This window comes from Aulonocara stuartgranti (genome assembly GCF_965226115.1).
Source record: "Aulonocara stuartgranti genome assembly, chromosome: 22".
Classification (NCBI taxonomy): Eukaryota; Metazoa; Chordata; class Actinopteri; order Cichliformes; family Cichlidae; genus Aulonocara; species Aulonocara stuartgranti.
In genome coordinates, this window is record NC_138957.1 from 4,580,980 (window position 1) to 4,595,092 (window position 14,113).

General features: G+C 44.7%; 1 protein-coding gene across 16 annotated transcripts in view; it reads right to left on the reverse strand.

Moving 5' to 3' along the window:
* Positions 1-14,113, reverse strand: part of LOC309698320 (triple functional domain protein) — an 80,669-nt gene that overhangs the window by 16,674 nt on the left and 49,882 nt on the right. For all 16 annotated transcript variants that reach the window (XM_082520655.1, XM_082520651.1, XM_082520649.1 and 13 more), the window contains 22 exons: positions 12,439-12,570; positions 12,098-12,328; positions 11,306-11,428; positions 9,809-10,000; positions 9,203-9,372; positions 6,980-7,154; positions 5,919-6,114; positions 5,265-5,431; positions 5,022-5,141; positions 4,736-4,927; positions 4,509-4,658; positions 4,287-4,401; positions 2,835-2,950; positions 2,630-2,752; positions 2,342-2,536; positions 2,140-2,258; positions 1,400-1,466; positions 1,134-1,243; positions 957-1,026; positions 426-515; positions 250-342; positions 44-155 (listed from right to left, as the gene is read on the reverse strand). In XM_082520655.1, coding sequence (XP_082376781.1) covers positions 44-155; positions 250-342; positions 426-515; positions 957-1,026; positions 1,134-1,243; positions 1,400-1,466; positions 2,140-2,258; positions 2,342-2,536; positions 2,630-2,752; positions 2,835-2,950; positions 4,287-4,401; positions 4,509-4,658; positions 4,736-4,927; positions 5,022-5,141; positions 5,265-5,431; positions 5,919-6,114; positions 6,980-7,154; positions 9,203-9,372; positions 9,809-10,000; positions 11,306-11,428; positions 12,098-12,328; positions 12,439-12,570 — 3,058 coding nt within the window. The remainder of the gene's footprint in view (positions 1-43; positions 156-249; positions 343-425; positions 516-956; positions 1,027-1,133; positions 1,244-1,399; positions 1,467-2,139; positions 2,259-2,341; positions 2,537-2,629; positions 2,753-2,834; positions 2,951-4,286; positions 4,402-4,508; positions 4,659-4,735; positions 4,928-5,021; positions 5,142-5,264; positions 5,432-5,918; positions 6,115-6,979; positions 7,155-9,202; positions 9,373-9,808; positions 10,001-11,305; positions 11,429-12,097; positions 12,329-12,438; positions 12,571-14,113) is intronic.

The following is a 14,113-nucleotide window of genomic DNA, read 5'->3' on the forward strand; positions in this document are numbered from 1 at the left end:
TGAAATTATAGCTAATAGTACAAATACGTGATCAATGTCTGACCTTCCAGCATTGAGAGGTGCATGGCATCGTTGGCTTTCTTGGGAACACTGAGCATCACCTCCAGGCCGTCCTTGATCTCTCCTTTACCTTCTTCGCAGCACGTCAACAACTCCTAAACAGGACGCGGGCACAGAAACCATGACAACAGGAACCATGGAGATGCTCAATACAAGCATCTTGTTGTTTTTTTCGCTGTGGTGGCTTACCTTCAGCAGGAGCTGATACTTGGTGATTCTCTGCACTGGCTTGATCAGATAGGATGAGATGGAGTTGGCCAGTCGGTGCCTCTGTTGAATTTCCTGCCATTAACAGAGGAGAACAGTGAGGTGACTGTACGTGACTGACATTCAGTCTCATCTCAGTGATCAAAGGTGGTACTCACATCAAAGTAGTTGCCAGCATGCTCCAGTATGAGCTGGGTGGAGTCCGGCTTGTTCTTACAGTAGTTCACATACATCTGGAACTTATCAGCCTTGACCAAGAAAGAAACAGATGACAATGAAAAATTAATACCCATCAGATCTCAGCTTATGAACCATTTTTCTTACTTCCAGAAATATTAAAGGGACCATTGATGCTCATTTCCAGCTCCATTTTTTTAATTTGTGGACACTGCTGGGAATATGTCTGCAGAGCCACTGTTCAAAATAACCTTAATTTATGTTTCTCTTTCTGAAACAAGCCTTTTGCTTTTTGCTTTAAGCCAGCCTTCTTTTGATTGGCTACTCCTTGTAAACAAAAGGTTAGAAGAGCAGGTGGGTGGGGCTTCTGTGCTAACAGCCAGAGCTATGTTCCTGACATGACATCATACTGAGCCAGGAGTAGAAAAAAGCTCATATGCATTACTTAGAAATCTAAATGCACACGTACACAGTACAAAATACATTTCTCTGTAAGACACAATAATACATACCCATGTGACGAAGCAATGCCCAACATCCTCTGGTAGCTGCTCATATTTCTCCAACTCTTTGAGGAAGATGCTGATTGAAAGAAAAAAGAAAGAGAGACAGAACCATGAGATACCAGAAGAAAAGATTAGAGCTTTCTCTAAAAATGAAAAATAGTGGAAGGAGGACACGTTTCTTACTTATGGTGGAATTCATAAAGGTCTTGCATGTTTCCAAAGATGATGTGCTCCTTGTTGAGGATCCCTGGAGGAATCTCCTCCACTCCACTGGTCATCTCCCACAGGTAGGTCTGCAATGGAGGAAAGAGGAGATCATAACTATAAGAATAATAATGGTTTTATTTTTCATAGTAGGATTCTGAAAGATTTTTAAATTTAGTTGAAAAGTTGTTGCACAACTCTGCACTAAGCAGGTTAACAGTGGTGGGTTGACAAGTTGAACTTACATCCATGCACTCCCGCAGGTCTCGCACGTAGGCTTTCTCTGTCTGAATCAGCTCTGCCATGATGAACCTGAACACACACAAAACACACAGCGACACAAATTAGCAATTTTCATATCATCCTTGTTCACGCGGTGATAAATCAGCAGCTCCCTTTCAGCCTGTCGACTTCAACCATTTACATTAATGAACGATGACTTATGGGCCATAAGACGTGGTCATAAAGCAAGCCATGAATGACGGAAATCATGCTTGTGATTTGTGCCGCTCATATAAAAATGATGCAGGCGCTTTTTCCTGGACTGTGTCCGTCCACTCATTTGTTCTGAGCCACAGCTCGATGGTTCAGTCTGCAGTTTTTGTGCTGGCACAGCAGAGAGGAGGCCGGACGGAGGAGCGTAAATCAAGCAGGTTCATTATGTATATACATTTACACTGAGCTCCTCTTCCAGCTATTGACCAGGTTCAGTGCTGACACTGCTGTGGACAGGGACACTGGCAGGTAACCTGCTCATAGTCTGTTAACTCTGAGTGCTTTGCAGTAATAAAACATTTTTCAACAAGTGGGAAAAAATGTTGCTGACGTACAACAAAGACTGTTCACACGAGGAGCTTTTAACTACTAGCTAAACAATTCTTCAGGTATAACCTGGAGCACTTGCCAATTTGCTAAATAAGAATTATTCTTCATCTATTAATTTTTCTGTTTTTCTGATATTATAAAGCAGGAGGTGGTAACATACTCCTTTCTGCGTGCAGATTTGCGTTTCTCCTCATTCAGCTCATGGGCGGCAGCATCCCTCAGCTTGACCTCTGACCCTGGAGCCGTGGCTGGGATGATGTCCAACTGGAGATCCTTGCTCTGACACGGAGAGAAGCAAAGTGAAAGTTTAGGTTTCGGGGTACAGAGCGAGCAGCTGCCTAGCAAAAAACCTGAGCACTCACCGCCTTGTTGGAGTCGGAGGAGATGCCCAGAGCTTTCTCAAGACTGCAGCGGTACTTGTCCATGCGCAGCGAAAAGTCTCGATAGCGCTTGTCCACAGCTGTCACCCATTTTTTGATCTCCCCTGCATGACTGTGGCCTTTCTCGCAGAAACCATCGGCCAGCTGGATCAGCAGCTTAACGCGCTCCTTAGTTTGCTAAGAAGGAGAGAAACAGAGCCAATGTGGTCCTGACGCACATGCATGCAAAGATCAACACAAGGTTTCTGTGCGCACGTTCGCGAGCCCAACCTTGGCTGTGATGTGGAATTCCTCATGTTCCTTCAGCAGCTCCTGCGTGTGATGGATACTCGAGCCTGTGGATGTGTGTGTGGACAGGTAAAACTCCCCGGTGTCGTGAATCCACTCCAGAGCCTTAAAAACACACAGAGGATGTTTGTCATAAGTAGAGTGTGTAGATGTGTCGCTGTAAAATTGCAGCGTGCGCTTTGCGTACCTGTTTGGCGCTCCGTTCAAACACCACGTACTGCTGGCATTGATCCAGCCTGCGTTTCTTCATCGTCCAGAAGTGGAGAACGCGGTTCTCTCTTTGCAGTAGCTCATTAAGGATGTCTACACGCAAAACAGGGAGAAAGAGATTTAAGCCAAAAGGTAAGAACCTTCCTGCAGCCACAGTGCAAAGTGTAAGAACCATTTTGCTCAAACTCCCCTCGCTATGATTTGGCTCAGTGTTCGTCACCACAGCTCTGCTGCAGGGTCAGGTTTTCCCAGCACCACCGGCGGTGTTCCAAACATGTTTGTAAGTAATCTTTACTTACACTGTGCTCCTACTTCAAACATTAGGAGCCAGTGGTTTTGATCATTTATCGGTTATCGGAGTCTTTCAGTGTTTGACTCCATCATGTTTGAGTTCCTATATTTTCTTAGATGTTTTTTCATTTGAATACTTTTTAATATTTTTTTTCAATTCGGTTTAGTTTCAGTTCGTTTCTAGAGTGAATTAAACTGTTTCTGTTTGTTTACTGTTCTTAATCCTGAACTTTTCTTAATTCTAATATGAAGGAACAAACACAGACTGAACCAGCAGCCATGTAACAGATTATTTTCTGCCACTGACAGAATTATTATTTTTTAAACAATGGTGGAAAAATCTGAAGGAGGTCCGTCTTCAGACAGATGACTGACTGCACGAGTGAATTATTCACAGTTACTATAACATTAAATAATTCACATGTAACAATATCAACAAAGGTGCAGGCAGCACCGTCGATCGATCTCTTTCAGAACCGAACATTAAACATAAACTGTAGAATCTTCCCACCACGGTGCCATCCTATTACAGCGTCACATCTACAGGAGCTGCGCAGCACTGTTTTTGTCAGCAGAGAGCTCGTGACGATTATGCGCTCGGCGACATCGCTCTGTGACTTGTTGCAACAGTGCCATCCTACTACAACATCACAGTGGTGTTCTTGTATTTAGTTGCTTTTATTTAGTACTTTTACCCCTAAAGTGAATCTAGTACAGCTGCTCAACTGTGAACTGGCTCCAGTGATCTCAGTGCTCAGTGTAGAAGCAGAGGTAAGGTTCAGCCTCTGGAATCAAATCAAATAAGTACAACGTCTCTGCAGCAACCTCCCACGATGCATCAACGGCTCAAACGAGCACACAGTTTAAATCTCTGTTAGTTCAAATTTGTCTGTTTATGGTGTTTTAGTGCCTCCACTTCAACTGCAGGGGAAACATTCATTTTCTTTTAGTGTCAATGCGAGAAGTGAGCGCACAGTTGGTGTGCATCTCATGTCTTACGCAGCGCTATTAAATATGTGTCAATGTGAATTCAAATGAAAGGTAAAACAAACTTTTGCTGGACTTTATCAAAACGAGGGCTAACGAGGCTGTTGATTAGAAAGTCTGCATGATGTTAAACGTGTCTTCTTATACTCACTTTTGACCTGCTGTTCTGGTGCTTTGACGTGGCTCAGCATCCCGGGCATGTTAACACTGTTCCTGTGCATGTACTTGAGGAAGACATCCGCATTTCTCCTTGCCAGCGTGCACGCCTAATTAAAACGTAAAACACGCACAGTAAGATCAGAAGTGTGAGTTAAAGCTTTGCTCCGCTCTGATTCTGACTCATACTCTGTGTGTGTGGGAGTGTGTGTGTTACTTTTAGGAAGGCCTCCTTCTGCTCCAGGTGCTTGCTGATCATGGGGGTGACGTGGTCTGTTTCACAGTTGGGTCCCAGTTTGTCAGCTCCTCCACACCAGTCCTCCTCTCTCTTGTACTCTTGCTCCAAGCTCTCCAACACGCTGCACACCTGTTGAGAGAAACGTGCAGTCAGTTGTGTTTGTGTGGACTGTCGAGGAGACGGTAAAGCTAACTCTTCTCTCATACCTGTTCAGAGGTCTTGTAGAAGGCGACAGAGGCATTGACAAGCTTGAGTCGGTCCTCCATCTTCAGCATGAGCTGTTGCCAGTGTGAAGCCACGCTCTCGGCACAGTCTCTGATCAGGTCCATGTCGTAGTGGTTGGCCTGAAGCAGAGCCTCCGCTTTCTGCTGAACCTGCAGGGCACTCTGGTGTGTTTTCTGCAGAAAGGGGAAAGATCAGGATTACAGTTAGTCAAAGAAGAGGAGAAATCTAGCTTCAAACGGGCTGATGGGATAACACAAACTCTGTTACCTCAATAGCATGCTGAAATTGTTCGTGTTCCCTCTGCAGCTGCTCAGCTTCCTGCAGGGAGCTGGCTGTTATCAGACCAGCGTTTAGCATCGACTCGCCATTACGAATCCAACCCAGAACCTGTAAGAGAGACAGAGAGAGCTTTTTCCTCACAGAACTTGCAGATTTCTTGGTATTCTGGCGTTTGAACCTGTTTAACCTGCAGATGGTGCCTTGCTGCAGGTATGTGACCAGGCATTTTACCTGCTTGACTTCTGCCTGCAGGTGTCTCAGCTGGACACACTGCTCCAGGTGTCTGCGGTGCTGCTCAGCTGCTAAATCGAGCTCTTGCTGCTTTTCATGAAGAAACTCCAGCAAGTCCTGAACCCGCGTGGCCATGTCCACATCCCGATCGCACAGCAGCTCCACACCTGGATGGAAGACGCGTAACCGTATAAGACTTGGTGTGGAGGAGCAAGTCAAATAACTTTCCCGACAGTCTTAATTATCAGTCACGTGTGCATCAATTCAAACTCATGTTTAATACACGTGGCATGGCGCAACCATTCCTTGTGCCGTTTTACAGAGCACCTATTAGCATGTGAGATCACAGGTGAGTTATTATGGTTAGTGAGTGGGTGCCTCTCATCACAAACGCTGACTGAATCTGACCCGCGACACCTACACAGCATCAATATTAAAACTAAGGTAGCCAACACAGAAATCTGTGCAGCAGCAGCCAACATGAGCTACATCCTGACTACACCCTCAGATGGAAGATGACAGAGGTCTGAGGGAGGCCACCGGGCGACAGTCAAACACCTCCACAGGTTTACTTTACAGCACTTAAGGGCAGATGAAGAACTGGTAATAAGAAAATGTCTAAAAAAAATAATGGAGTCTGAGGAGCGGACTCACCGGAGGCCTGGACTTCGTTGACATACTGCAGCAGCTCCTGGCCCTGGTGGATCACATCGAAGGTGAGGTTGTTCATGGTCAAGGCCTTGTCAGCGTGGTGCTGGAGCCTCTGCTCGGCCAGCGTCAGGTCCTCCGTGTCAAAGTCATTCATCTGACCTGTCAGCTCCTCGTTCCACGACTCCAGGTCAGAGATGATCTGAGGAGGGAAGAGATTGAATTTAAAGGAAGCGTAGTATAGAGTAGCTTTAGTGAGTCACGAGTCTGTGAGATTGCTGCACTAAGGCACAATGCTGCGTGGGTAGATGTTTTTCATACAAATTACACGCATTATTCTTCCAATATCATTAATTCTAAATGAAAAATACTTTTGCATTTAAACGTGTGAACAGCACATTTTCACTTATACATTATACAGAAGCACAGGCTGTTCGATTCTGTGTCCACACGCAACCGTCTTTGTACTTGAAGCACCCGTGACCTCATTTTCAGAGCTATCGAGGGATTATTGTTGCTTAGCTACAAAAAACGGTTTCTAGTGCTTCTGCATTCCTTCTTTGTGGACATCAGGTCTCTACAGTTTGCTTAAGACTGTTTAAACATTCTTATAATGGCAGATAACTGGGCTGTCACTGAGAACAGTTCAATTCTCCTCCACCCGTCTTGACAGTGTTTGATGTCCTAATTTCCTCCCCTTTCTTTGAATGTTTACCTCTTGAAAGCCTACTAGGAGTAAGCACTGACGCTCTTTTATGAACGGAGCAGTTTGTGTCACATTTCAGACCTTGCTTCTCAAATAAAATGACTGGGTTTGCATCAGCAGTTAGCAAAGGTAGTCTAACCTTGGAAAAAATACACAAACTATTCTAACGATCATTAGAATAGTCAATAATTTGTAATTTAGGGTACAGGGGAGGTATTCAAATGTCTGATGAGAGAGAAGTGACACTGATCAGTTGTAGCTGAACCATTTACAGCTAAAAGTGCAGTGAGTGAGGCTGAACTGAGAGTTTCTTTCGTATAAACAGCTTCCTGTGGAAACAAATCCACCTATGAGGACTCACATCAATGGCATCCCTCTCAAAGATGCGGAGCTGCAGGAAGAGCTCCAGTTTGATCTTCCTCTCCTGGAAGAGCTCCTCCATCTGTGCCTGGGCTTCATCCAGCTGCTGGAGGACGCTCTCGATGTGGTTGATGGAGCTGTTGTGGGGCGTCTTGTTGCTGGAGATGGCGGAGTCCCTGCAACACAAATGCACAAACGGCTATTAAACCATGTGATGAAGTGCTGACCATAAAAACAAGGGACGCAGAGCAGCTTTAAAGGGACACCGCAGCACAACAGGGAGAGCCATTGTGCCGATATACTGTCTTATATCAGGATTTGGTTCAGCCAAATCACAAGCAGCTGCCCCTTTATGTTTTCCTTCTTCTGATTGGCTGTCCCTCTTAAACAGGAGGGTTGAATGACTCCCGAGTGAGACTTCTGTGCCAGTTATGTTTGTAAGGGGACAATATTTGGGATGTCCGCTCACTTACACCACACAGAGCAGAAGAAACTGAGACGCTGTATTTGAGGAATTACATATTCAATGCACATATTAAAACTGTGGGCATGTTTAATAGGAGCACCCAGCATCGTGACAGACTCCCTCTGTCCTTCATTTTTGTGACAATATATTGAGTGTTTGAAATCCTGCAGCCTGTCAGCAATCTTAAATGGATTTCATTACTTAATGAGAAAGATTTCTAGTCCATAACACAGCACTGGAGCCAAAATAGCAACATATATTTTACTGTTTCACCACAAAGGAAAACTGAAGTCGTGCATTTAAGCCATCGAGCTGGGATCTTCATAAAGTAAGACAAAACATTAAACCTGCACAGAAGTGTTAATGCGAATATTAAATTGAATAAACAAATCAGACGACCCTCTGTGAGCAAGCACTTGGCAACAGTGGAAAGGAAAAACTCCCGTTTAACAGGAAGAAAAATCCGGCAGAACCAAAACCACAATCAGAGCCGTGACTGGTTGAGAGTGGGGGGAGGGAGACGGGACAAAAGAGAGATTAGAGGTGTCTGAACACATTGAGAGTGAAACTGGATCATGGGAAGCCCCCAGCAGCCTAGAACTATTACAGTGTAACTTGGGGGGGTTAGTGTCACCTGAAAAGCACAGACAGCATCTGTGTCCCGATCCCAAACTGGGAGCTGGTTCCACAAAATTACAGAAGCTCCTCATCTCTTTTTAAAGAGAAGGACTATTGCATATTTTCAGGGATTTTAGAGCTAGAAAAAATAATAATGAATACGTATTTATTACAAGAGGTGAATGAATTAATTAATAAATACAAATTAGTGGCAACTGTGGACCCAGTCCCAGCCTTTCACAGCTCTCACTCTCAACCAGATGCCAATCGTTCAAATTTATAAAGAATTAAAACGGCCTAAATCGCTCCGAAGCGCACATGTCGCGTGGGCAACGGGGTCTGCAAAGATGCATATATTTTTGTTTGAGAAGAGAGAGAGAAAATGAAGCAGCTCATACACATTCTGACTCATCAGTCTCACAGATACAACAGTTTTGGGGAGGCTAAATATGAGCAAGCAAAGAATCGGAGGTCAGGTGTGTTCTGATTGGCCGATCGCATTGGTTAATCTGTGCAGCGGGTGCACTCCTAGTCCTGCGCACACTCGTTAGCAGAAGGTGTGTGGAGTTACAGTTGCCTCCTGGGGAGAGTGTCACACCATTGGACACGCATTTTTAAAAGCAGTGTTATGTAAGACTTCACCGTGGAGCCAATACACCGTGGAGAGCAAGCAAAGAGAGAAAGAAAGAGGAAAAAACTGGGGGGGGGGGGGACTGGAACGTCCTCTGCATAAAAATAAAGCTGGATAATGAGGGTCAACTGAATCCTCTTCTCCAACACCTCCTCCTTGCCTCTCAGCTTTGTCGCTTTTCACGCACTGCCATTAACGTCTTCAAAATGACACATATTGAATATTTTGCGCTTTCGCCACAAATTTGAATTCCAAACTCATCCCCTGTTAAATTAACCTGCCAAAACTACAACTGAGAGAGACACGGGACGAGTACTATTACATAAGGAGACATGAGTTTTTTCTTCCCTCCTTGTCTTGACACGTTTTAATATCCCTGCATATACGTGGGCAGAACATGTGCACCATTATCTGTTACTAGTAGCTGAACGGATTTTAAGGATTACTTTTGCATCAGAACATCTTTGTTTTGAGAGTCCATACTCGAAATACAATCTCATTTGCACTACCTGAGCTGCTGGATGAGGTCCTCTCCCTCCTTGATGACGTTGACGGTGACCTGCAGCGTGGTCTGCTGCTGCTGGCCGAAGCGCTTGATCAGATCCTGGACGGCCTCCACAGACTCGGCATAAACGTCGTCCAGCAGCTCCTTCTGGAGCTCCTCCAGCCATGTCCACAACTAGAAGAAGGGTCAGATTTTTTAGAAATCTTATTCAGTTTGATTGCAGGTAAACTAGTCTAATAGTTTATCCACTGGGTTTCTGGTAAGTCTCATACACTGCATATACATGAGCCTGTGTGACACCTCTTTTTTGTTAACACTCGTGTTCTCACCCTGACCACAGGACAGGATCCGGCATACATTAATCACCTTTTTCTGTATTACAAATGGCGATTATCAGAACCTAAAGGGAGGACAGTATAGTTACTGACCGAGTCCTCTCACCAGTTTGAACAACGTTAATTGCGCTCTGACTAAGTCCATTAAACACAAAATATAAACATTTCACCTGGTAATTATTTCCCTCTTGCTCAGAGAGCCCTGTGAAAGCTCTCAACCACACACACACGCAGCCCACCATCCACTTCAACGTTATGTCATCCCTCCTGCCCACCTCTTTGACGTGCGTGTGGAAGGCGACAGACATGTCCAGCAGGACTTTGCGCTGCTCCACGCGGCGAACAAAGTCTTGGATCCTGTCTTCGAGCTGGTGGGCGGCCTGGTAGATCTCCTCTGGGTCGCACTCTCCTGTCTGGGCCAGCTGCTCGGCCGCCTCCAGCAGCTTGTCTGCATTGGTGTACGTATTCTACACCGAGGCCGGAGGTAAAGGGGGAGACGGATTAGCTGAAGAAGGCAGTGTAAAACAAGCGCAATGCAGTTCGAAGATGGGCAGAGAGAGAGAGAGAGAGAGAGAGATCGTACAGGCAGAGACAAAAATAAAAAACAGGATATGAAGACGTGTATACTGATTAAATCAGTGACAGCAGAGCTTCACAGAAATAGGTAGTGAAAGGAAACATACAGACAGCGGGTGAAGGGGATATACAAAGAAAGGTGCAGAAGCAAACGGAAACAAATGGCTGTGTTACGGTGGGACGTCAACAAGTTGTTGATATTTTTTGGTTAAAGTTAATGAGGCTGTCGGAGTATTCTACACTACTAGTGTGGAAATATAAAAGGATTACAGCTGTAACAAATGCAAAACATAGTATTTTTAAGTATATGCAAGTAATATTTTACATGCTTGCTGTATAAATATAGTATGCAGTAACTGAAGGTGTTAGATAAATATATGCAAGCAAAGAGTAGGAACACAGATGTAGCAGGTGCACACCACTTCTTAGTGTTTATATAAACAGATAAAAAAATAAAAATAAAAAACCAGTACAGTTAATACAACATCTCAACCATATATGGCAGTATAACCCAAACTGAAGAGTCACGGGGTAAGCTGGCATTAAGACATTTTTACTGCAAACAGCTGCACATGCAGATGCAAGTCTGTGTGTGCAGCAGGTGTCTACACATTACTTTGGGTGAAATTGTTAAAAACCTACTAAGAGCTTATCTAGTTTGTAAAATTATTTTAATCAACTAAAATCAAGGCAAGAACCTGACCTTGGCCAAACACCTTCACAAAATGCTGGGAATGCGTTAACTTTTACTTGGGACAAATACTGTTCATAAAAAACTATTTAGAAAATAGAGTTAAGCTAACACAGAAACTAATAAAACCAACAATGTCAAACAATAAAACCTAGAAACTAAGTCTTTATAAACAAAAACTAAAGTATCTCTGCTAGCTTGAATAGCTAATATTTTACATTAACAAATTAAAGCTAATAAGCTTTAGCATAGCCGAGATTTGCTAACCCTCACTGCACCTTTACTTTTTTTCCATTTTTTCCCCCAATGAGTCAGAGTGTCTTTCACTAATAGTGAAATGCCCAAAGATTGTAAATTAATATAATAACATGGAGACACAACAGAGTAGAAAACATTACAGTGGCAAAAGAAGAAGAAAAACAGCACACAGAAACAATACAAACACCAGCAATGCAGTGACTGGTGCACTGGTTTAAACCTGACAAAAGGCCAGGAATCAAGCTACCTGTGCCACTTCCTCAAAGTCTTCATGGCGTTTCTGGAGAGCTCTGGCTCGGTGGAGAGACTTTCCCACCCCTGTGTGTTTGCTGAGGAAGGCCTCGCCATGGTTTTCTATCCAGTCCAAAACCTGTGCAAAGACCACATTACCCACTGTGAAACGTATAACACCACAAGGGGGCGCTCTGACGTGGTATTACTGCCACAAGTGTTAATGATGAAACCTGTACATGAGTGCAAAGGAATGGCAGAAATAACCATGAGCGCGGTTAACAGGAGCCACAGCACGGAGTCTTTCTTTGCACACTCCCCTCTGTGCACTTTGTCCTTCTTAGGATGAACAGCATCTGCATGGCCATATGACCCAATTCAGTTGCCATAGCAATAGTTGCCATGTCAACACACTGAGGAATGCCTATGATTTTTGGACAGTGTGCAGCGGTATTGTCATGTTGGGACCATTTGATTACAGTATGCAAGCTTTTATTCTGCAGAAAGCCTTTTTATTTCAGGCCTTCATCCAGTGCTCCTATCCACAGCGACATGTGAGGACTGAACGTGCATCGTCCCAGCAAATAACTCAAGGACATGTCGATAGGAAACATGCCTGCGGTTGCAATCAAACCCTCTATTAAGTGTAGTATTCATCTAGCCATAAGCCTAGCCTGCTATTTTCAAATTAATGTCTAACCCTGGCAATTAAGCTCGGTCCTTGGAATTGCAGTGTGCTCGAACAAATGCGCGCATGCATGAAGGTATAAACAAAAATACACGCAGTAAACTGGAAACGTGTGCGTACCTGCTGGACGTCCTGCTGAAACACGCAGAGCTGCAGGCGCTGGTGCAGACGCACTTTACGGTGCTGCCAGATGTTTTCCAGCTGTCTCTGGTGATGCAGCACCTCGTGGATGATGTCCAGGACGTGGTGCACCGCCTTAGAGTAGTTTGCCGTTGCCGTCAGTGAATCGGCACTGCCTGGGGTCAAAGGTCGCTGCAGCTTGTCCAGCAGAGTTTTGCCATCTTGACTCACCTGAGGTTAGAAAATGTTTTGAACTCTATGTGAATCGGAAAGATAAATGCCACTAAAGCTAATTCTGCCCTCTGGACAGCAGACTAACTCCATCGTGTGTGTGAACTTGCCTCCGAGTAAGCAGCTGTGATGTGCTCGTACAGGCCTTGGTGATGGTGGATGGCATCTTCGAGGTCTTGTAACTCAGAAGGCAAGTCCACCTCGCCACATGCCTTACACCAGGAGTCCACATTACTCATGTACTGCAGCGAGAGGAGAAGCATAGTTCACATGACACACTGGTGGTTTATACAGTGGGGCAAAAAAGTATTTAGTCAGCCACCGATTGTGCAAGTTCCCCCACCTAAAATGATGACAGAGGTCAGTAATTTGCACCAGAGGTACACTTCAACTGTGAGAGACAGAATGTGAAAAAAAAATCCATGAATCCACATGGTAGGATTTGTAAAGAATTTATTCGTAAATCAGGGTGGAAAATAAGTATTTGGTCAATAACAAAAATACAGCTCAATACTTTGTAACATAACCTTTGTTGGCAATAACAGAGGTCAAACGTTTACTATAGGTCTTTACCAGGTTTGCACACACAGTAGCTGGTATTTTGGCCCATTCCTCCATGCAGATCTTCTCGAGAGCAGTGATGTTTTGGGGCTGTCGCCGAGCAACACGGACTTTCAACTCCCGCCACAGATTTTCTATGGGGTTGAGGTCTGGAGACTGGCTAGGCCACTCCAGGACTTTCAAATGCTTCTTACGGAGCCACTCCTTTGTTGCCCGGGCGGTGTGTTTTGGATCATTGTCATGTTGGAAGACCCAGCCTCGTTTCATCTTCAAAGTTCTCACTGATGGAAGCAGGTTTTGGCTCAAAATCTCACGATACATGGCCCCATTCATTCTGTCCTTAACACGGATCAGTCGTCCTGTCCCCTTGGCAGAAAAACAGCCCCATAGCATGATGTTTCCACCCCCATGCTTCACAGTAGGTATGGTGTTCTTGGGATGCAACTCAGTATTCTTCTTCCTCCAAACACGACGAGTTGAGTTTATACCAAAAAGTTCTACTTTGGTTTCATCTGACCACATGACATTCTCCCAATCCTCTGCTGTATCATCCATGTGCTCTCTGGCAAACTTCAGACGGGCCTGGACATGCACTGGCTTCAGCAGCGGAACACGTCTGGCACTGCGGGATTTGATTCCCTGCCGTTGTAGTGTGTTACTGATGGTGACCTTTGTTACTTTGGTCCCAGCTCTCTGCAGGTCATTCACCAGGTCCCCCCGTGTGGTTCTGGGATCTTTGCTCACCGTTCTCATGATCATTTTGACCCTACGGGATGAGATCTTGCGTGGAGCCCCAGATCGAGGGAGATTATCAGTGGTCTTGTATGTCTTCCATTTTCTGATGATTGCTCCCACAGTTGATTTTTTTCACACCAAGCTGCTTGCCTATTGTAGATTCACTCTTCCCAGTCTGGTGCAGGTCTACAATACTTTTCCTGGTGTCCTTCGAAAGCTCTTTGGTCTTGGCCATGGCGGAGTTTGGAGTCTGACTGTTTGAGGCTGTGGACAGGTGTCTTTTATACAGATGAGTTCAAACAGGTGCCATTCATACAGGTAACGAGTGGGGGACAGAAAAGCTTCTTACAGAAGACGTTACAGGTCTGTGAGAGCCAGAGATTTTCCTTGTTTGAGGTGACCAAATACTTATTTTCCACCCTAATTTACGAATAAATTCTTTACAAATCCTACCATGTGGATTCATGGATTTTTTTTTTCACATTCTGT